The following is a 23961-nucleotide window of genomic DNA, read 5'->3' as shown; positions in this document are numbered from 1 at the left end:
GAACAGAATCTTGGAAAGCAAAGTTACCATAGCATCCCTAAAGCGTGGAAACAGGCCCATTCTCAGGAGTGGGTAGTTGGAAATGTGTAGTTGACGTTACAATCGGATCAGGAATCGTCTCCAGCAGCAGAGCAGACACAATGGGCAAAAATGGTCAACCTTTGCTCCTAACTCTCATGTTCATAAAGTAGACCATGATTGCCAAATATTCTGCCTCACTAGCTGCCTCTGTTGTGAAGCATACAAAAACATATACTCTTTCATCCTGAAATGAGTCGAACTTCTACCACATTCACAACCAAGTCATCACCACCTCCCTGCTCCCCATCCTAGGGGAGCAGCATTTCACCTGTACCTTCTCCAATATTGTGTGTTGTATTCTCTGCACCCAGTGTGGCCTATTCAACATGGGAGAAACCAAACACAGACTGGGTGACTGCTTTGCAGAACACCTTTCATAGAATAGAATCCTACAGTGTGGAAATAGGCCATTTGGTCCAACAAGTCCACACTGACCCTCCAAAGAGTAACCCACCCAAGACCCATGCCCCACCCTATTACTCTACGTTTACCCCTAACCTACAAATACCTGAACACAATGTACAATTTAGCATAGCTTAAAAATGTGTTGCTGGAAAAACGCAGCAGGTCAGGCAGCATCAAAGGAACAGGAGAATCGACGTTTCGGGCATAAGCCCTTCTTCAGGAATGAGGAGGGTGTGCTAAGCAGGCTAAGATAAAAGGTAGGGAGGAGGGACTTGGAGGAGGGGCTTTGGGAATACGATAGGTGGAAGGAGGTTAAGGTGAGGGTGATAGGCCGGAGAGGGGGTGCGGGGGGAGAGGTCGGGAAGAAGATTGCAGGTCAAGAAGGCGGTGCTGAGTCTGAGGGTTGGGACTGAGAAAAGGTGGGGGGAGGGGAAATGAGAAAGCTGGAGAAATCTGCATTCATCCCTTGTGGTTGGAGGGTTCCTAGGCGGAAGATGAGGCGCTCTTCCTCCAGGTGTCATGTTGCCATGGTCTGGCGATGGAGGAAGCCAAGGACCTGCATGTCCTTGGTGGAGTGGGAGGGGGAGTTAAAGTGTTCAGCCACGGGGCGGTTGGGTTGGTTAGTGCGGGTGTCCCAGAGGTGTTCTCTGAAACGTTCCGCAAGTAGGCGGCCTGTCTCCCCAATGTATAGGAGGCCACATCAGGTGCAGCAGATGCAGTAAATGATGTGTGTGGAGGTGCAGGTGAATTTCTGATGGATATGGAAGGATCCCTTGGGGCCTGGGAGGGAAGTGAGGGGGGAGGTGTGGGCGCAAGTTTTGCATTTCTTGCGGTTGCAGGGGAAGTTGCCGGGAGTGGAGGTTGGGTTGGTGGGGGGTGTGGACGTGATAAGGGAGTCGCAGAGGGAGTGGTCTTTCCGGAACGCTGATAGAGGTGGGAAGGGAAATATATCCTTGGTGGTGGGGTCTGTTTGGAGGTGGTGGAAATGACAAAGGATGATACGATGTATGTGGAGGTTGGTGGGATGGTAGGTGAGGACCAGTGGGGTTCTGACCTGATGGCAATTGGAGGGGCGGGATTCAAGGGCGGACGAGCGGTAAGTGGAGGAGATTCGGTGGAGAGCATCGTCAACCATGTCTGAGGGGAAATTGCGGTCTTTGAAGAAGGAGGCCATCTGGGTTGTTTGGTATTGGAATTGGTCCTCCTGAGAGCAGATGCAGTGAAGGCAAAGGAATTGGGAACATGGGATGGCATTTTTACAGGGGACAGGGTGGGAGGAGGTGTAATCTAGGTAGCTATGGGAGTCGGTCAGTTTATAGTAAACGTCCGTGTTGAGTCGGTTGTCCGAGATAGAAATGGAGAGGTCTAGGAAGGGGAGGGAGGAGTCTGAGGCGGTCCAGATAAATTTGAGATTGGGGTGGAAGGTGTTAGTAAAGTGGATGAACTGTTCAACCTCCTCGTGGGAGCACGAGGTAGCGCCTATACAGTCATCAATTTGGCGGAGGAAAAGGTGGGGGTTGGTGCCAGTGTAGCTGCGGAAGATGGACTGTTCCACATATTCAACGAAGAGTCAGGCATAGCTGGGGCCCATGGCTACTTCTTTGGTTTGGAGGAAGTGGGAGGATTGGAAAGAGAAGTTGTTCAGAGTGAGGACCAGTTCAGTCAGTCGAAGGAGGGTGTCAGTGGAAGGGTACTGGTTGGTTCGGTGGGAAAGGAAGAAGCGGAGGGTTTTGATGCCTTCGTGATGGGGGATGGAGGTGTATAGGGACTGGTGAAGATAAGGCGTTGGGGGCCGGGGAAGTGAAAATCATGGAGGGCGTGGAGGGCGTGGGTGGTGTTCCGAACGTAGGTGGGGGGTTCTTGGACTAAGGGGGAGTTTGGTAGGGCAGGAGCAGGCTGAGACAATGGGTTGGCCGGAGCAGTCAGGTTTGTGGATTTTGGGTAGGAGGTAGAAACGGGCGGTGTGGGGTTGTGGGACTATGAGGTTGGAGGCGGTGGATGGGAGATCCCCTGAGGTGATGAGGTTATGGATGGTCTGGGAGATGATGGTTTGGTGGTGGGAGGTGGGGTCATGGTCAAGGGGGCAGTAGGAGGAGGTGTCCGTGAGTTGGCGTGAGTTTTATCTTAGCCTGCTTGGCACACCCTCCACATTCCTGAAGAAGGGCTTATGCCCGAAACGTCGATTCTCCTGTTCCTTTGATGCTGCCTGACCTGCTGCGCTTTTCCAGCAACACATTTTTAAGCTCTGATCTCCAGCATCTGCAGTCCTCACTTTCTCCTACACAATTTAGCATAGCCAATTTACCTAACTTGCACACCTTTTGGATTGTGGGAAGAAACCGGAGCACCCGGAGGAAACCCACCTCAGGTCTTTGCGCAAGCATGACCCCGACCTTCCTGTAGTTGGTCATTTTAACACAGCATTCTGCTCGCGTGCCCATGTGTCTGTCCTCGGCACGCTGCAGTGTTCCAGTGAATAACAACACAAACTGGAGGAACAACTTCTCATCTTCAGACTAGGCACTTTACTGCCTTCTGGACTTAAATGTTGAGTTCAACACCTTCAAATTGTGAACCAGCTCCCATTTCTTCCCTTTCTTTTAGCTTGTCATCATGTCCTCTCTTCCCTCCACTTCCACCCTGCCCCCACCCCTGCCCCGCCCTACATCCCAACAGGACTGTCTGTCCTTTCCTGTCTGGCAAGAGATATACCATTGTCCTGCTAATCTCACATTCCAATCACTTAATCTGAACTATCAACATCTTTTCTCCATCAGTTCCCTACATTCACTACCCACAGGCCACTCCTGCCACCTCCCCACCCCACCCCCCAACCAAACAAACCACAGCATAAATGCTGTCACCTCCACATTTCACTTCAGCTCTGAAAAAGTAATCGAGACTCTTTCTCGGTGGAGTAAATACAATGACTGCAGATGCTGGAAAACCAGATTCTGGATTAGTGGTGCTGGAATAGCACCTTGGATTCTGCCTGAACTGCTGTGCTCTTCCAGCACCACTAATCCAGAATCTTTCTCTGTGGATATTGTCGGACCCACTGTGATCTCCAGGTTTTGCTGTTTTTAGTTAAATTGGATTTATGTCACTGTGAGAAATCAAAGTACTTGTTGTTCACAAAACATAGGGGGCAACAGACCTTATTGTTCACAATTTTCGAAGATCTCCCTTCAGAATCTAGGGCTATGATTCTATTAGTTAGCTCCCTCCCTAAGGGGATAGCTATCTCTTCATAAAGACTCTTCCAAAAAGGGGACCAGTTAGTCTGCTACATTTTCCATTTTCAGACTAAGATTGATTATCTTCCTCTCTAATCAGCATTATGTTCAATTATATACAAAGTTAAATGCTGTAGCAAAGATTAAATGGCAGAAGCGAATCTCAAATTCTTCCTTGACTTTATAGTCAAAATTGCATTATTTTTCCATCTTCAGAATATTGTCCATTTTAAAATCTTCACTGCTGCAAAACACTTCGAATGAATCATCATGACTTGATACCTGGAATGCTTCCTGCCTATTTCCTGCACTCCAATCTTGTACAAACTTCAGTAATTCGCAAGCATTTTACTCTCACACAATCGCACAACACGCTTGTGTAAGATCATGTAAAATCCAAGAAGTAGGCCATTCAGCCCTCTGGAACCTTCTCCATCGTTCAATAAGATCATGGCCTTGCCTCCTCTTTCCCATCTGCTCCTCATAACTATTGCCTCTCTTCTATTATTGACTCTTGCTCCTGTATCTACATTGGCTCTGAGTTCCTTCTTCTTTCATGTTCTCTTGTGCACTCATCACTCCATGTCTCAGTCAATGTGCTTAGATATGTGTCATACAAAGTCCATTCTGTTAACCTCCAATAGCACAGCACGTCTTCTATCCATTGCTCATCATCCTTCATTAATGGTCAATTCCAACAAGCCCCTTCCTCACCATTCTTTGGCACTCCCTTCCAGGACCACTATACATTGATGCTTCTCATCCTTTTGGAGACTGTTCTCTAGTTTACTTCTAGGGCCCATTTCTACTGTTTGCTCCTTTACAGCTCCGTATCCTCCTCCCTCCTGCAAGATATTTTACAGCAGTCAGATAAGTTTGTCTTCACATGAGGTACAGTGTGAATGGTGCATTGCTAATGTTGCCCCAAATCGTAACAATATTCCAAGTTTCAGAAGTAATGCAGAACACACCCAAGGACTAGTTAGGAGCTCCAATGACAGGCCTTAACAATAGGACTCAGTTACAAACTCAAAAAAGAACGCAGATTTCAACACCCAACATTCCCAAACATCATTGCTCAAGCTGTTTCTGTAATCGTCCCCAACACTGCAAATTTTCCAACTTACCACTGCTCCTCCAATTCTGAATCTTGGGTATTCCTGAAGTCCAGAGCTTACGTACCTGCCTACATCTCTCCTTCACGCTACCACTTTACCTTCATCTCTCTCTCCCTCTCTCTCTCCTGCTTTTACGAAACTTTTACCTTCTGAGTAAGCTGTTGATCACCTAAGGCCTCCTTCTGCAGCTTGGTGACCATTTGTTTTTTGACAACAATCTATGAAGCGGCTTGGAGGTTTCACTACTTTGAGGGCTCCAGATAAATTCAAGTTTCTGTTGGTGCGTACAGGAAGTTGTTTCCACTGTGTAAATGCAACTTCCTGCACGTGACAGTCACCCAGACATAGAAAATAGGATGAGGAGCAGGCCATTTGGCCCTTTGAGGCTGCTCTACTGTTCAATATGATCGTGGCTGGTCACAAACCTCAGCGCCCTGTTCTCACTTTCTCCCCATAACTCCTTTTTGAAAACATTCAATAATTTTGCCTCAACTGCTTCCGTGATAGGAAATTCCACACTCTCCAGTGAAGAAATCTCTCCTCATTTCAGTGCTAATGGCCTTTTCCTGTACGTTTAGACTGTGATCTCCTGGTTCTGGACTCTCTTGTCATTGGGAATTGCTTTTCAGTGTTTACCCTGTCACGTCTTGTTAGAAAACTTGGTAGGTTTCTGTGAGATCCCTCCTCATTCTTCTACAATCCAATGAATATATCCTAACCAATTGAATGCCATAAAAGAACATTCAGTCTAATAAAGATACATGGAGAGACAAGAGGCAGCTGCCACTTTTGTTAACCATTTGGGTTGACTTTTCTTAACCCGAATTTTATTTTTCTATATCCCATTCAGCCTACTTTGAATCTCATCATTCCAATAAATATTTCTACAAACATTAAAGACTCAGATCATTTTCATCAGTTGTACAATTCACTCCTGTTACTACCAATGTGGGCAAATGATGGTCCAAACTTCCTGGACCTCCAGGACAAATCAGAAGGAGGAAAGCCAATAGAACCAAATGCAACCAAACAAAAAGAAACTGAACAACAGAAACCACAATTAACTCACTTGATGCTGGATCTCTGGACGTCACTGATGTTGGAGAACAGGTGATGCCTCTCTGTTTTGGTCATGGTTAAGTTCAGTGCTTCAGAGTTCTTAAACATGCGGATCAGGATATCGAGACTCAGCATGTAGGAGTGTTCCGATGAAATCACTTCAAATATGGCCTGTTGAGAAGGACAGAGTTTACAGTTCAGAGGACTGACGAAGAGTCAGAACTGTGGCGTAATGCTTCTTCTCTTCAACGTCATCCTTGTTATCATCCTATCCTTTGCCCTCCACAGCAAACAAGAACTTCAGATGAACATTCAGCCCCTTGAGCCTGCTCTACTATTCAACTTGATCATGGCTGATGAGGACCTTAATCCCATTTCTCAACCTTAGAGTCATAGAGATGTACAGCACGAACACAGACCCTTCGGTCCAACTCATCCATGCCAACCAGATATCCTAAATTAATCTAGTCCCATTTGCCAGCATTTGGCCCATTTCCTGTAAAACCCACCCAGTTACATACCCATCTAGATGCCTTTTAAATGTTATAACTCTACCAAAATTCTCCAGCACCTCCTCTGGCAGCTCATTTCATACACGCACCACCCTCTACATGAAAAAATTGCCCATTAGGTCCCTTTTAAGTATTTCCCCTCACCTTAAACCTATGCCCTTTAGTTTTCCCCCCTACCATGGGGAAATAGTCCTTGGCTGTTCACTCTATCCATGTCCCTCATTTTATAAAGCTCTATAAGGTCACCCCTCAGTCTTCAACAGTCTAGGGGAAACAGCCCCAGCCCATTCAGCCTTTTCCTCTAACCCAAACCCTCCAACCCTGGCAACATCCTTGTAAATCTTTTCTGAAGTCTTTCACGTTTCACAACATCCTTCCAATAGGAGGGAGACCCGAGTTGACCTTGGTTCATTAATTCAGGCAGACGAGTTGAACCGAAGGGTCTGTTTCCATGCTGTACATCTCTGACTCTGATTCGTCTAGCAAAAATTTTTAGAAATTTCAGAAATTCTCAATTGACTCTGCACTCACCAAGTAACTTTACAAGTGAAAGAATTCCAAGTTTTCCACTGTCCGTTGTGAGAAGAATTATTTTGTCACTTTCCTGAATGTTCTAACTCTAATTTTAAGGGTATGGCTTATTATTTAGGATTCCTCAGCCAGAGAAAATGGTCTTTCTCAATCTACCTAGCAACTCATTTGATCATCTTAAACACTGGAATAACTGATTTCAGGCAGATACCCAATCACCTGACCATCTCAAATCTTGCCATATCCCAATGACATTCTAAGATATTACCATCACTGAATCTCCCACTAGTTAACAGCCTTGTTTTACTGTTGACCAGAAGCTGAACTGATCAAATCAAATGAATATTTTGGTTTCAACAGCAGATCAGAGGCTTGGAATTCTGCAGCAAGTAACTTGCCTCCAGACTCCTTAAAGACTATCCACTACCTATAAGGCACTAGTCTGGATGGTTGCAGCCCCAGTTGGAGAAGTTGGATACCTGGTCAAAGCAGTCCATTTGATTGGCCACCCATTCCCCACCTTCATTGTTCACTTCCTTCACCACTGATGCACAGTAACAGCAATGTGTACCATCTAAACAATATACTGCAGCAATTCAATAAGGCTTCTTCGACACCACCCTCCAAACCTATGACCTCTCATCTGGAAGGTCATCGGCAATAGTTGTATGGAAACATCCTGCTCAGGTTCCCCTTCAAGCCACTCACCATCATGAGTTGAAAGTATGTCGTCTTTCCTTCAGTGTCACTGGGTCAAAATCCTGGAACTGCTTCCCTAACAGCTTTATGAGATTACAGCAAATGAAGAAACTGGCTCACCACCACCTTCTCAGGGACAATTAGGGATGGACAATAAATACTGGCATCCAATGAATGAATGCATAAACCATCCAGTGATCTCAACTGACCTATCAATACCAGATGCATTAGGTTAAAAGCTGAGCTCAAGATTACATAGAACAGTAGAAGCCCTTCAGCCCTTGATGTTGTGCCGGCTTTCTATCCTACTCTAAGTGCAGACTAACCTACAGACCCTTCATTTTACTAACTTCCATGTGCCTATCCAAGCGTCGCTTACATGTCCTTAATGTATCAGATTGAGAATGTACCCCTTCCAGCTCCATCTTAATTTAGCCCCTTCCCACTCTCCCTACCTCTGCCTCATCTTTGATGGTTTGAATTGCCCTTAATGGGCTTGGAACTTAAATTTGAAACACATGTGATTTACTGTTGGTGGTTAGTACATGCAGAAGAACCATAGTGATTTAGTGATGGGAGGTTGTGTTTGGTCATGTTCATAGCATCCAACCCATGCAGTTAGAGGCTATTCAGCCCATCAAGTCTGTATTGACAATTCTGAAAAGCATTCCACCCAGACCCAAGCCCCCGTAACTCCACATTTCCCATGGCTAATCCACCTGGTCAGCACAACCCTGGACACTGCTGGGCAATGTTGCATGGCCAATCCACCTAATCTGTGGACTGTGGGAGGAAACCAGAGCATCCAGGAGAAACCCACATAGACATGGACAGAATGTGCAAATTCCACACAGTCACTTGAGCCTGGAATCAAACGTGGGTCCCTGGTATTGTGGGGCTCACTGATGTGCCATGTATATCAGCACTTCTAGATATGAAAACAGAGTGAGAATGGACAGTCTGTGAGAATAGTCTGACACTTCTACTGTATAAATACTCTCAAAATGTTGCTGTTTCTTTAGTCCTGCTCCTTAATTCCAAGACTGAAATGTTCTTCCCAATGTTGCAAAGGTCCAATTACAGGACACCAAGTGGAATGCACATGAGGTCCCCTCATTGTTACTGAGCAGGAGTATCCTAGGCTGTACAGCTTAGTGCTGTGTGCTTACTGATTTGAGGTAATGGGATGTCGAACCAAATCTAAATAATGGACTCAAAGAGAAACTGCTGGAGAAACCTGCAGATCTGGCAGCATCTGTGGAGAGAAAGCAGAGTTAACATTTCAAATCTGGTGATCCAGATTTCGAAACATTAATTTTGCTTTCTTTCCACAGATGCTGCCAGACCAGCTAAGTTTCTCCAGCAATTTGTTTTTTTTTATTTCAGATCTTCTGCATCTGCAGTTTTTGCTTTGTTTTATTTCAGTACTAAATTGTGGACTCATGGTTTGATTCGGGTGAATTTTGGGCCCCAAAATATTTTGCCTCTTATGACAGTCGGGTTAGAGCTGATGTGGAAGTGAAAATGAGAGATTCTTAACTGAACATACTTTCCCCAGAATACTATTTCCCTTTTTAACTGCAGTCAAAATAACAGGAATTCATTCTTGGCCCAATATCATAAACCATAAAATACACAGGTCACTGCAGACAACTGGAAGACTGGTTTATGTTTCCGACTGCTCCAGCTTAATAAGTAATTTACAACAGAGATGATAAAATGTCATTGTGAATCTGCATATAAAAGGAAAATTGTTGCTTCAGGTTGTTTACATAGAGCATTTTTTAAAAATTTGAACGGGATGAAACTTTCCATTTAGTTAATGGTGGGCGTTTAAGCACAATGGGGTGATGGATTTGTACAATAAGTACAGTGGTCACTCCCAATTCATGTACTAGGAGTAGGTCAGGACTGCAGATGCTGGAGACCAGTGTTGAAGAGTGTGGCGCTGGAAAAGCACAGCAGGTCAGGCAGTATCTGAGGAGAAGGAGAATCGACGTTTCGGGCATAAGCCCTTCATCAGGAAATGTCCAGCTCTTCAAATACTGCATGTCCTGCTGTGCTTTTCCAGGGCCGCACTTTTCGACTCAACAGACCAAAAGCTGAGGTGAAAGAAACCCTGGTGGAGGACACCTTTGGGCACCTGAGTCTAAAGTTATCTATATCTTTAGAAGTATGTGATATTTACCACATGCTGTGGTATAAGAATGTAGGCATTAGCAGTCAGCAATAGGGCTTTCAGCCTGCTCGGCCATTCAATAATATGGAGGGTGATCTGGTGTGGCCTCAACTGTGCTTTCCTCTGACCCCCGTAATCCTGCTCTCCCTTTGGGATCAAAAATCTACCTCACACAACATGAGTAGCTTCAATAAACCTGCCTCCACTGCTTTTTGAAGAATAGAATTCCCCAGACTAACAACCCTATGGAAGAAAGAGTTCTCCTTTTGTCTGTCTTGTAATTTCCACCTTAAATTACAGTCAACAACATTTACTGACAAAAGTCAATCAAATTTATATTTAAATGGAATCTGTTTCTACTGAGGAGATTGGTTTTATGCACTGACTACTCACTGGAATATCATTTCATCAATCATTTAAAGATTTTCCCGCTCAAGTGCAAACCAGGCATCACATTCTATTGTTGCGGACAAGATTAGACAGTTTCTTGTAGTCTATATCATCTCTTCCCTGAGGCAATTTAGTAACAGCAATCCCAATAGCTCACAATTGTGACTTTTCCAGTTACCGAGGTGGCTGTAAAAGTCTAACCACGGTTTCATTTAAAGGTGCCATGTACCTCCTGCCTCTTTTTCTCCTCCTGAGTGACGGTCTGCAATATTCCATTCTTCTTCACCTGAAGGGAAAAGCACAACTATTATTTCTAAATACTACAGTGACCAGAAGAGTACAGCAGAAAACTTAACAAGAAACCTGTGTCAACATCCACTTGTCTGGATGACAGTCTGGAAGCCCAGTACCATCCATGACAAAGCAATGCTGCTTGTTTGGCATCCCATCCACCACCTTCAACATTCAGTCCATTCGCCACCAATGCAAAGTTGGAGCAATGTGAACCATTCACGTTTCAGCATTTTGTGACAGCCCCTTCCCAGTCTCATGATCTTGACCACCTCAAACAATATTGAAGGCAGGTACACATCAATACTGCCATCTGCCAATTCTCCGGCAATGCCAGATCCACCCTCGCTTGGAAAAACATCGCTTTTTCTTCAGTACGGTCAGTTTCAAAACCTCACTACACACTTCTTATGTGGATCAAGGTGACAGCTAACCACCACCTACTGAAGGCAGTTAGGGATGGATAATAAATGCTGACTTTGCTAGTGACACCCATACCTTCAAACAAATAAAATCTAGAAGGTTTGTTAAGATTTACAAAACTGGGGAAAGTGAGGACTGCAGATGCCAGAGATCAGAGTCGAAAAGTGTGGTACTGGAAAAGCACAGCAGATCAGGCAATGTCCGAGAAGGAGAGTCAATGTTTCGGGCATAAACCTTTCATCAGGAAGGTGGGGGGGGGGGGGAATGCTGAGAGATGAATGGGATGGTTAGGTGGGGGAAGGTAGTTGGGAAGGCGATAGATGGGGAGTGATGATGATAGGTTGGAGCGGATAGGTGGGAATAATGGTGGACAGGTAGGACAGTTCAAGACAGCAGTGCCAAGTCAGAGGGTTGGATCTGGGATGACGTGAGTGAAGGGGAAACGAGGAAACTGGTGAAATCGATGTTGATACCATGTAGTTGGAGGGTCCCAAGATGGAAGATGAAGAGTTCTTCCTCCAGGCATCAGGTGGCTAGGATTTGGCGGTGGAGGATGCCCAGGACTTGCATGTCCTTGGCAGAGTGGGAGTGGGAGGGGGGAATTGAAGTGGTAAAACAGCCAATCCCAAGACATGAAGCACATTAAAGCCTCAGCTGAACTCTGAAAGGATTCAGTCTGGATTGAACCTCCAGACAAGGGTGTAGATTGGGGAATTGCAAGCCTAAAATGGGGAAAATTCCTGTCAAGCACAGAATTTTTTTTTCAATTGGTGGAAAATCAGGAGATGTGAATCTTTATTCATGAAATCCATGTCTGAATCTCCAATCAGTGCGGCTGGCAAACCAGACTAATCTGAACAGGCACAATGGGCAAAATGGCCTCTTTCTGTGCTGCAGGTTTCTCTGGTTCCACCCTGATACACCTTGGTTTTAAATCCGAGAGGAGCAGAAGTACTCTGCCACAGAAATTTGTTTTAAAGTTTAAAGTAAGCTGGCAGAGCCAGGAGTTATTTTATTCATTTACTGACGATTGGGGCCACTGACAAAGCTACTATTTATTGCTCAACCCTAACTGCTCTTAAGTGAGCTGCAATTTACGTGGTCTAGACACTCTTAGGAAGGGGGTTCCAGAATTTTGACCTAGAGACAAAGATATGTCAATATTGTTCCAAGTCACAATGGTTTGGGGCTTGAAGATAATAACATTCCCAAGCAACTGTGCTGCCTTTTGTCTTCAAGGTGCTAGAGGCAGCATTGTTTGAAGGTGTTACCAAAGGAGCCATGGTGAGTTACTGCAGTGCATCTTGGAAGTGGACTCAGAAGTGGTGGTGCGAGTGAATTTTTAATGTGAGCTGCTTTTTCCTGGATAGTTGTTGACTCATCGCCAAGCTTGGGTTTAGACTGTCAGCAGTTTTAGAAAGAATGGAAAAGTGAAACATGAAAATAATTATATAGTTATAGTGATGTACAGCACGGAAACAGACTCTTTGGTCCAACTCATCCATGCTGACCAGATAGCCTAAATTAATCTAGTTCCATTTGCCAGCATTTGGTCCATATCCCTCTAATCTCTTCTTATTCATATACTCATCCAGATGCCTTTTAAATGTTGTCATTGTACCTGTCTCCACCACTTTCTCTGGTAACGCATTCCAAGCACACACCACTCTGCATGAAAAAGTTGCCCCTTAGGTTCCTTTTATATCTTACCCTTCTCGCTTTAAACCTATGCCTTCTATTTTTGGACTCCTCTACCCTGGGAAAAGAGCTTGTCTGTCTACCCTGCCCATGCCCCTCATGATTTCATAAACCTCTCTAAGATCACCCCTCAGCCTCTCATGCTCCAGTGAAAATAACCTAAACCTATTCAGCCTCTCCCTATGGCTCAAACCCTCCAACCATGGCAACATCCTTTTAAGTCTTTTCTGTACCCTTTAAAGTTTAAAAACATCTTTCCAAGAGCAGAGGGACCAGAATTGAATGCAGGACTCCAAACATTGCCAAATGTGCTGCAACATGACATCCAAACTCCTATACTCAAAGCACTGATCAATAAAGGCAAGTATACCAAATTCCTTCTTCACTATCCTGTATAACTGTGACTCCACCTTCAAGGGACCTGTCTCCTTGTTCGGCAAGTCTCCCCAGGACGCTACCATTAAGTGAATAAGTCCTGCCCTGATTCGCCTTACCAAAGTGCAACACCTCACATTTTCCTAAATTAAACTCCATCTGCTACTCCTTGGCCCATCAAGGCTGATGCCCGAAACGTCAATTCTCCTGCTCCTTGGATGCTGCCTGACCTGCTGCGCTTTTCCAGCAACACATTTTTCAGCTCTGATCTCCAGCATCTGCAGTCCTCACTTTCTCCAAGACCGTGGATGGTGGTCACTTATATTTAACAATGTGCACTGAAAGGCAAAACGCAACCGGCTGGAAATTTTGACGGTAATTACAAAAACTCAGAACTATCATGGAGAAATAAATGGATCATGGCCAATGCCAATGCAAGGCAGTCAAAGTTTGTATGCCCGTACTAATTGAAAAGCCAGCTTCTGTCCAGGTTATACTCAATTAGGTGGAGTTCAAAGAGATTTTCTGATAAGTCTGGTTCTTGTGACCCTTAAGACTTTTAAATTTAGCATCACCTAAATGATTTTAAAAGAACTTGCCTTATTCCTACCAGACTGCTCCCTCATTGGAAAGCGAGAAGATTGGTGGTAGTCTAACTTGATGGTCACTGTGTCTTAGGCAAGAGAGGTTGAGATGGGAACCTCAGTAAATGTGGGAATTGAATGCACACACTGTTGGTATTACTCTACATTGTAAGCCAGCTAACCAGCCAACTGAACGAACCAACTCCATACGTTAGCTGCTTATTCAAGATCAGATATCGCAAATTCTATGTTTTGTCAAGACTTTCTCTCCTGCCATACTCTACGGAACTGCTTTAAAAATAGCTTAAAGCAGGGTGCGAGCTTTCATAGAAGGAAAGGCAGATTTGCATTCAAATAGTCATCACTCCAGAAAGACATTCCAAAGCACTCTGAAACAGCTTATATTAACACAGCATATTTTATATACTAAAACATTCCAAAGCGCCTCATATGAATTACTTTCAGTTATAATTTTAACGTTATATATCAGAGGTTAAAGATCATTAGGTAGAGTGTGGGCATAACTGGAATTTTATTCCAACACACACTTCTCAAAATTCCAACATCACTGATAACTTGTTCCCACATTGGTGTAAAATACATCTGGTCAAGTTCTCAACCAATTATCTCTTGATTAACATGTAACCATCCCTTGATCAGTCTCATGCATCTCTGCCAGACTTCTAAATAACAATTGACACTGAGCCACATGAGATATTAGGACAGCTGAACAAAAGAATTTGGTCAATCAGGCAGTTTTGATGAGATGCTGAAGGTGGAGAGAGAGAGAGAGGAGTTGAGGTCTGGGAGGAAATTTCCTAACTTGCGTTCTGGACAGGTGAGAAGATAGTAAGCAAAAAGTGAGGACTGCAGATGCTGGAAATCAGAGTGTAGATTAGAGTGGTGCTGGAAAAGCACAGCAGGTCAGGCAGTATCCGAGGAGCAGGAAAATCGACATTTCGGGCAAAAGCCCTTCATCGGGAATGGAGGCAGGGAGCCTCCAGGGTGGAGAGATAAATGGGAGGGGGGCGTTGGGGCTGAGGAGAAGGTAGCAAAGAGTACAATAGGTGGATGGGGGTAGGAAAGGAGGGTGGAGTGGATAGGTGGGAAGGAAGGCGAGAAGATAGTGGCCAATGATGGCCTTAATGTCCAATGCCAGATCCATCCTCGCTTGGAAAAACATCGCTTTTTCTTCAGTACGGTCAGTTCAAAACCTCATTGCACTACACACTCTTATGTGGATCAAGGTGACAGCTAACCACCACCTACTGAAGGCAGTTAGGGATGGACAATAAATGCTGACTTTGCTAGTGACACCCATACCTTCAAACAAATAAAATCTAGAAGGTTTGTTAAGATTTACAAAACTGGGGAAAGTGAGGACTGCAATGATGGCCTTAATGTCTTAGGAAAGAAAGCACTCCAGAGGAGGATTTTGAATGGTGGTTGGCAAAGTGGAAGACTGAAGGGAAAGCAGCAGGGACAAGAGGGTCGGCAGTGTGAAAGATGGAAGCTTAGACCTCTTTGCTGAGGGACTGAATCCCAGAACACATGAACTGGATGGGTGTATGATTTATTCAGCTGAGAAAGAAAGACAATGAGATGGATGCTACTTCCCAGGACAATGGCATCCAATTAAAAGAATACTGGTAAGAAATGCCCAAATATTGGCAAACTTTAAAGTTACCAACAAAGGATGACTAAAATAAAGTTTAAAAATTAGAGATCAAGAGAAAATGAACAAGAAATATAGGAACAGAAAGCTTCTGTAAAAGGTTCTACAAGGCAGCATGGTGGTACAGCGGTTAGCACTGCTGCCTCACAGCGCCAGGGACCTAGGTTGGATTCCACTCTCGGGTAAATGTGTGCGCGGAGTTTGCAGGTTCTCCTAATGTGTGTGCGGGTTTGCTCCAGTTTCCTTCCACAGTCTAAAGATGTGCAGATTAGGTGGATTGGCCATGGGGAATGTAGGGTTACAGGGATAGGGTATGGGTGGAATGCTCTTCTGAGGGTTAGTGTGGACTTGATGGGCCAAACAGTCTGCTTCTGCACTGTCGGGATTCAAGGAAGTATATAAATAGGAAGAGAGCAATTAATATAAGAATTGGTCTTAAGAGAGGGAATGGTAGTGTCAAATTGCTCCGAATTCTTGTATGTTTATGTAGCTTTTGTTTGTGGAGAGGAATCTGTTATTGATATGAGAATGAAGCTTTTGGAGGAGCCAACTGGTGGACGAATGGAACTAGGTGAAAGGGCTAGAGGTCCCAGGCCAGGTGAAGGTTATGGAAGAATCTGTCATCTGTAAGATTTTAAAACATGCTCCTGTCAATGTTTGCACAAACATGCAGCCGGCTGCTGGAGGAGGGTGGGATTCACCAAGGCTTGAAAATTACATTCACTCCGGAGAATTCCACGCAGTCCCATCAGCCTGATATAGAAGTATGTCAGGAATGCCTGTAATCTGTAACACACTGCAGCTGTAAACAGCAAAGAAATGATCAGTATGCACTCGACCAAGTGCTACAGCATGGCCGTCATCAACAGAGACGGTGATGGATGTGCCCTCCTTTTGCAGGCTGGAGGCTTGTTTAATGCCAGCTCAGTATCACTGCCACTGTTTTAAAAATCCTTCTCACTCCTTTTACTCACTTCCTGCAGTGAAGATGTTTCTATCGACGTTCCACCCTATTGCAGTATTCCAGCACTCAGGCAACATCTCCTACCCGTTGGGATCACTGGGCAGGGAGATTATCATCCAGCCTACAACACATAAAGCCAGTTGGCCCAATGTAATCATTGCTAGCCTTTTTTTTTAAACAGCTGTCAATTAGCCGCAATCCCTCTGCTCTTTCCTCACGCTTCACAATTTATTCCTCTTTAACTATTTGTGAAATCTCCTCTTAAATCTGCTCCCACCTTCTTCTCAGGTAGTAGATCCCAGATCAGTGAGACACTGGTCTAGTGGTAATGTCACAGAGTAGCAATCTTCAGGGTAATCTAAGGACATATGTTCGAATGAGATCACAGCAGTTATTAAAATTTAAATTCAACTGGTTAACAACATTTGGAATACAAAGCTAGTTTAATTTCATCATTTTACAACAAGTAACAATTGTCACTCTAATCCTGAATATCCTTACAGGAAGAAGGTTTGCCACTCTTACCCAGTTTCCTGACATAAGACTCCAGACCCACAACAATTTTTTTTGTTTTAATTCATTCACAGGATGAGAACATTACTGGCCAGGCAGCATTTAGTGCCCATCCTAATTGGAATCAACCACATTGATGTGGGACGGGAGTCACACAGACCAGACAAGGACAGCAGCTTCCTTCCCTGAAGGGCATTAGTGATCCAGATGGGTTTTTCCAACATTCAATTCATGGTCATTACTAGATTCTTAATTCCAGATTTTTATTGAATTCAAATTCCACCATCTGGTATGGCAGGATTTGAACTCAGGTCCCCAGAACATTATCTGGGTCTCTGGATTAACAGTCTAGCAATAACACCACTGGGCCATCACCTCCCCTTCAGTGTGGTTTAAGCTTAGCTCAGTTCAAGAGCAATTAGGAATAGGGAACTTCCACACCTGATTAACAAATTAAAAGGAGTAATTTACTGTGTGAAACTATTCTCCTCACCTCATCTCAGGTTCTTCTGGTAATTATTTTAAACTTGTTCTTTGGTTACCAACAGATCTGACAATGAAAGAATAGTTTTCCTTAATTGTTCTAAGAATGACTTGAATGCCTCTATTAAATTTCCTCTTCACTTGTATATTGTTCTAACGAGAACCATCCCAGTTTTTGTGGTCACTCCACATTAAGTGGAGTCCCTCGTCCCTGGAACAAGTCCAATTAATCTCTCCTGTACTACATCTAAGGACTACACGTAGTCCCTGAAATGCCAATAAGGCTCAAAAGCAGAAATTACTGAGGGGCTGAATAGGCTGGGGCTATTTCCCCTGGAGCATCGGAGGCTGAAGAGTGGCCTTACAGAGGTTTATAAAGCCACGGTCTTTTTCCCAGAGTAGGAGGGTCCAAAATTAGAAGGCAAAGTTTGAAGGTGAGAGGGGAAAGATTTAGAAGAGACCTAAGGGCAACTTTTTCATGCAGAGGGTGGTGCGTGTATGGAATGAGCTGCTGGGGAAATGGTGGAGGCAGGTACAATTGCAACATTTAAAAGGCATCTGGATGGGTATAAAAAAGGGAAAGGTTTAGAGGGATATGGGCCAAATGCTGACAAATGGGATACGATTAGTTTAGGATATCTGGTTGGCATAGATGAGTTGAACTGAAGGGCTTGTTTCTGTGCTGTGTAGCTCTATGATGACACGATGGCTCAGTGGTTAGCACTGCTGCCTCATAGTGCCAGGGACCTGGGTTTGTTCTCGCCACCAGCGACTCTTTGTGTGGAGTTTGCACATTCTCCCCTTGTCTGCATGGGTGTGCTCTGGCTTCCTCCCACAGTCATAGAGTCATAGAGATGTACAGCATGGAAACAGACCCTTCGGTCCAACTCGTCCATGCCGAGCAGATATCCCAACCCAATCTAATCCCACCTGCCAGCACCAGCCCCATATCCATCCAAACCCTTCCTATTCATATACCCATCCAACTGCCTCTTAAATGTTGCAATTGTACCAGCCTCCACCACATCCTCTGGCAGCTCATTCCATATACGTACCACCCTCTGCGTGAAAACGTTGCCCCTTAGGTCTCTTCTACGTCTTTCCCCTCTCACCCTAAACCTATGCCCTCTAGTTCTGGACTCCCCGATCCCAAGGAAAAAACTTCGTCTATCTATCCTATCCATGCCCCTCATAATTTTGTAAACCTCTATAAAGTCACCCCTCAACCTCCGACGCTCTGGGGAAAACAGCCCCAGCCTGTTCAGCCTTTCCCTGTAGCTCAGATCCTCCAACCCTGGCAACATCCTTGTAAATCTTTTCTGAACCCTTTCAAGTTTCACAACATTTTTCCGATTGGAAGGAGACCAGAATTGCACGCAATATTCCAACAGTGGCCTAACCAATGTCCTGTACAGCCGCAACATGACCTCCTAACTCCTGTACTCAATACTCTGACAAATAAAGGAAAGCGTACCAAACACCTTCTTCACTATCCTATCTACCTGTGACTCCACTTTCAAGAAGCTATGAACCTGCACTCCAAGGTCTCTTTGTTCAGCAACACTCCCTAGGACCTTACCATTAAGTCCTGCTAAGATTTGCTTTTCCAAAATGCAGCACCTTGCATTTATCTGAATTAAACTCCATCTGCCACTTCTCAGCCCATTGGCCCATCTGGTCAAAATCCTGTTGTAATCTGAGGTAACCCTCTTCACTGTCCACTACACCTCCAATTTTGGTGTCATCTGCAAACTTACTAACTGTACCTCTTATGCTCGCATCCAAATCATTTATGTAAATGACAAAAAGTAGAGGACCCAGCACCGATCCTTGTGGCACTCCACTGGTCACAGGCCTCCAGTCTGAAAAACAACCCTCCACCACCACCCTCTGTATTCTACCTTTGAGCCAGTTCTGTATCCAAATGGCTAGTTCTCCCAGTATTCCATGAGATCTAACCTTGCTAATCAGTCTCCCATGGGGAACCTTGTCAAACACCTTACTTAAGTCCATTTAGATCACATCTACTGCACTGCCCTCATCAATCTTCTTTGTTACTTCTTCAATAAACTCAATCAAGTTTGTGAGACATGATTTCCCACGCACAAAGCCGTGTTGACTAGCTTGAGTCAGTCCTTGCCTTTCCAAATACATGTACATCCTGTCCCTCAGGATTCCCTCAAACAACTTGCCCACCACCGAGGTCAGGCTCTCCGGTCTATAGTTCCCTGGCTTGTCTTTACCACCCTTCTTAAAAATTGGCACCACATTTGCCAACCTCCAGTCTCCAGCACCTCACCTGTGACTATCGATGATACAAATATCTCAGCAAGATGCCCAGCAATCACTTCTCTAGCTTCCCACATAGTTCTTGGGTACACCTGATCAGGTCCTGGGGATTTATCCACTTTTAACCATTTCAAGACATCCAGCACTTCCTCCTCTGTAATCTGGACAATTTGCAAGATGTCACCATCTATTTCCCTACAGTCTATATCTTCCATATCCTTTTCCACAGTAAATACTGATGCAAAATATTCATTTAGTATCTCCCCCATTTTCTGTGGCTACACACAAAGCCGCCTTGCTGATCTTTGAGGGGCCCTATTCTCTCCCTAGTTACTGTTTTGTCCTTAATGTATTTGTAAAAACTCTTTGAATTCTCCTTAATTCTATTTGCCAAAGCTATCTCATGTCCCCTTTTTGCCCTCCTGATTTCCCTCTTAAGTATACTCCAACTTCCTTTATATTCTTCTAAGGATTCACTCAATCTATCCTGTCTATACCTGACATATGCTTCCTTCTTTTTCTTAACCAAACCCTCAATTTCTTTAGCCATCCAGCATTCCCTATACCTACCAGCCTTCCCTTTCACCCTGACAGGAATATACTTTCTCTGGATTCTCGTTATCTCATTTCTGAAGGCTTCCCATTTTCCAGCCGTCCCTTTACCTGCGAACATCTGCCTCCAATCAGCTTTCGAAAGTTCTTGTCTAATACCGTCAAAATTGGCCTTTCTCCAATTTAGAACTTCAACTTTTAGATCTGGGCTATCCTTTTCCATCACTATTTTAAAACAAATAGAATTATGGTCGCTGGCCCCAAAGTGCTCCCACTTTGACAACTCAGTCACCTGCCCTGCCTTATTTCCCAAGAATACATCAAGTTTTGCACCTCCTCTAGTAGCTAAATCCACATACTGAATCAGAAAATTGTCCTGTACACACGTAAGAAATTCCTCTCCATCTAAACCTTTAACACTATAGCAGTCCCAGTCTATGTTTGGAAAGTTAAAATCCCCTACCATAACCACCCCATTATTCTTACAGATAGCTGAGATCTCCTTACAAGTTTGTTTCTTAATTTCCCTCTGACTATTAGGGGATCTATAATACAATCCCAATAAGGTGATCATCCCTTTCTTATTTCTCAGTTCCACCCAAATAACTTCCCTGGATGTATTTCTGGGAAAATCCTCCCTCAGCACAGCTGTAATGCTATCCCTTATCAAAAATGCCACTCCCCTCCTATTTTGCCTCCCTTTCTATCCTGCCTGTAGCATTTGTATCCTGGAACATTACGCTGCCAGTCCTGCCCGTCCCTGAGCCATGTTTCCGTAATTGCTATGATATCCCAGTCTCATGTACCTAACCATGCCCTGAGTTCATCTGCCTTCCCTGATAGGCCCCTTGAATTGAAATAAATGCAGTTTAATTTATTAGTCCTACCTTGTCCCTGCCTGCCCTGACTGTTTAACTCACTTCTGTTCTCAGCTGTACCCGTCTCAGATCAATCTCTTTCCTCACTATCTCCCGGGGTCTCACCTCACCACCCCCCTTACCCGCACCTCCACCTCCCACCCCCCCCGCCCCACCCCACCCACCCCCACCTTACTAGTTTAAATCCTCCCAATCAGTTCTAGCAAATTCCCCTGCCTGTATATTAGTCCCCTTGCAATCCGTCCTTCTTGTACAGGTCTCTTCTACCCCAAAAGAGATTCCAATGATCCAAAAATGTGAATCCTTATCCCATACACCAGCTCCTCAGCAATGCATTCATCTGCTCTATCCTCCTATTCCTGCCCTCACTAGCCCGTAGCACTGGGAGTAATCCAGATATTACTACTCTTGAGGACCTCCTTTTTTAAATTTCTGCCTAACTCTCTGTGATCTCCCTTCAGAGTCTCAACCTTTTCCCTTCCAATGTCGTTGGTTCCAACGTGGACAATGACCTCCTGCTGGCCCCTCTCCTCCGTGAGAGCATTCTGCACCCTCTCTGAGACATCCTTGATCTTGGCACCAGGGAAACAACACATCATTCTGCTGTTTCTCTGCTGGCCACAGAAACATCTGTCTGTACCTCTGACTACAGAATCCCCTAACACAATTGATCTCTTGAAAGCCGACGCACCCCTTGTTGCATTAGAGCCAGTCTCAATACCAGAAACTTGACTGTTCGTGCTACGTTCCCCTGAGAATCCATCACCCCCTACATTTTCCAAAACAGCATACCTGTTTGAAATGGGTATATCCACAAAAGACTCCTGCACTAGCTGCCTACCTCTCTTACCCTTCCTGGAGTTAACCCATCTATGTGACTGTATCTGAGACTTTTCCCCCTTCCTATAACTGCCATCCATCACATACTGTTGCTGTTGCAAATTCCTCATCGCTTCTATCTGTCTCTCCAACCGATCCACTCAACCTGATAAGATTTGCATCCAACAGCATTTATGGCAGATATAATCTGCAGTAACCCTTAAACTCTCTTTAAACTCCCACATCTGACAAGTATTGCATATCACTGCAAAGGCCATTTTTGCTCCTTCACAATCTACAGACCCAGAAAATAACACGGTCTTATTCCTCTACAAACACTGCCCCAAGTTAAGTTATTAGCTATGGCTTATATTTTAAGTTTAATCAAGAGACTTATCTCCAAGAACATATCATCAAGAAAGAATTCACTCTATTCACTACTGCAGCCTTTCCCTTGGACAGACTTATAACAACAATTAACTTATCTGATTCCAAAGATGTGCAGGTTAGGTTAATTGACTGTGCTAAATTGCCCATCGTGTTAGGTGCATTAGACAGGAGTAAATATAGGGTAGGGGAATGCGCTTGGGTGGATTACTCTTTGGAGGGTCGGTATGGACTTGTTGGGTCAAATGACCTGTTTCCATACTGTAGGAGATCTAATCAGACTGTAATTCTGGCAAAGTCTGTGAAAAGAAAACAGAGTCAATGTTTTGGGTCAATGACCCTTCAAAACTCAAGTATAACTCAGTGGACAGTACACTGAAGGTTGAAGATTCAAGTTCCTACTCCAGGGGCTGAAGCACCCTATTACACTAATACCCAGCACAACAGTGAGGGAATGCTGCACTGTCACAAGTGCAACATTCCAATAAAATGCTAAACTCAGGCCCCCCTCCTTTCTCTCTTAGATGAATGTTAGAGATTTGGAAGGTCTATTTTGAAGAGAAGAGAAGCTGTCCCTGGTGTCCTGGCCTACATTAATTTCTCAATGTGATTACAACAAAACTGATTATTATGTTGCTGTTCATGTAACTTTGTTTCGGGGATTAGTTGGCTCAGTTGGTTGGGCCAGCTGGTTAAAAATGTGGAATAATGCCAACAGTGTGGGTTGAATTCCTGCATTATTGTGATTACCATGAAGAACTGTCTGTCTCAATCTCTCCCCTTGTCTGAGGCTTGGTAACCCTCAGGTTAAACCACCACTTGTTGATGCCCTTTAATGAGCGAGTGGGACTATGGTGACTTTGCTTTGCTTTTGGCTGCTATGTTTGCTATCGATGGTAAAGCACTGTACAATGTCTGGTAGTCAGCTCAGGTGCGAGATAAAAGCAAGTACTGAATTACATAGTACATCACCCAGGATTGATGGCAATACTCCAGATCAGGTCAAATATGGTGCTTTCCAAAGTGTTTAATATTACTTACATGTATTTTAACAAAGTATGTTCTTTAATATATTATTAATCTACTTTTAAAACTGAAAATCCCTTATAGTTTCTCCAACAGCCTTGTAAACTTGTTCAGCCACCTCCAAAGTTTTCTTTTCACAAACACGCAGTTCTCTTTCCTCTTGTATCTTCTTTCAGGTCATAAGACTTTGCTTCTAAGGAAGATCTCCTCCCAGTTTGGTTTTAATGAGGAACGATTATTTTTGGCTCTGTGTGTATTTATATATAACATCTTCGGGGGATCCCAAATGCAGTGAATGTAGGGACAGAAGCTCAACGTTCAACCTTGGGCCTATCCCACCAGTTAAAAAAGACCACAGCTGTAGCTGCATCTCAAATCCATTCCTCTGCCTTTCCTTCATTTTCCTCGATACCCTAGCTTAACAAATTGCTTTTAAAGTGCAGCTATTATTGATAAGGAGATGCACTCAACAGCTAACGCACGCAAAGCAAGATCCAACATTCAGACTGGCTGAATTCATTCCACATTCCAGGACCTGAACAGTTAAAATCCCTGGATACTCCTGTGAAACACAGGGGAAGACTTGCTTCATCGGAACTGCTGATCACGCCTACAGATTGGAGCTGATGAGCCAGAATCAGAGAGCGAAAGCACCATAGATAGCCTGGGCCTGAGGCCAGGGAGTGCAGAAGGAAGCGAAAGGCTAGCGTAGAATGCAAGCATGTGACAATTTCAGCAAAGCACAGCTTTCACCCTAGAACTGAGTTGTCTTCATAGAACACAAAATTGTAACG

The 23961-nt window shown here is 44.3% G+C and overlaps 1 protein-coding gene across 3 annotated transcripts in view; it reads right to left on the bottom strand.

Annotated features, from left to right (window-relative positions):
- Window positions 1-23961, bottom strand: part of LOC140478752 (rho guanine nucleotide exchange factor 26-like) — a 209335-nt gene that overhangs the window by 143078 nt on the left and 42296 nt on the right. For all 3 annotated transcript variants that reach the window (XM_072572085.1, XM_072572086.1, XM_072572087.1), the window contains 2 exons: window positions 10440-10496; window positions 5910-6070 (listed from right to left, as the gene is read on the bottom strand). In XM_072572085.1, coding sequence (XP_072428186.1) covers window positions 5910-6070; window positions 10440-10496 — 218 coding nt within the window. The remainder of the gene's footprint in view (window positions 1-5909; window positions 6071-10439; window positions 10497-23961) is intronic.

This window comes from Chiloscyllium punctatum, chromosome 6, assembly GCF_047496795.1.
Source record: "Chiloscyllium punctatum isolate Juve2018m chromosome 6, sChiPun1.3, whole genome shotgun sequence".
Taxonomy (NCBI): domain Eukaryota; kingdom Metazoa; phylum Chordata; class Chondrichthyes; order Orectolobiformes; family Hemiscylliidae; genus Chiloscyllium; species Chiloscyllium punctatum.
Note: the sequence above shows the minus strand (reverse complement) of the source record. Positions and strands in the feature narration are given on the sequence as shown.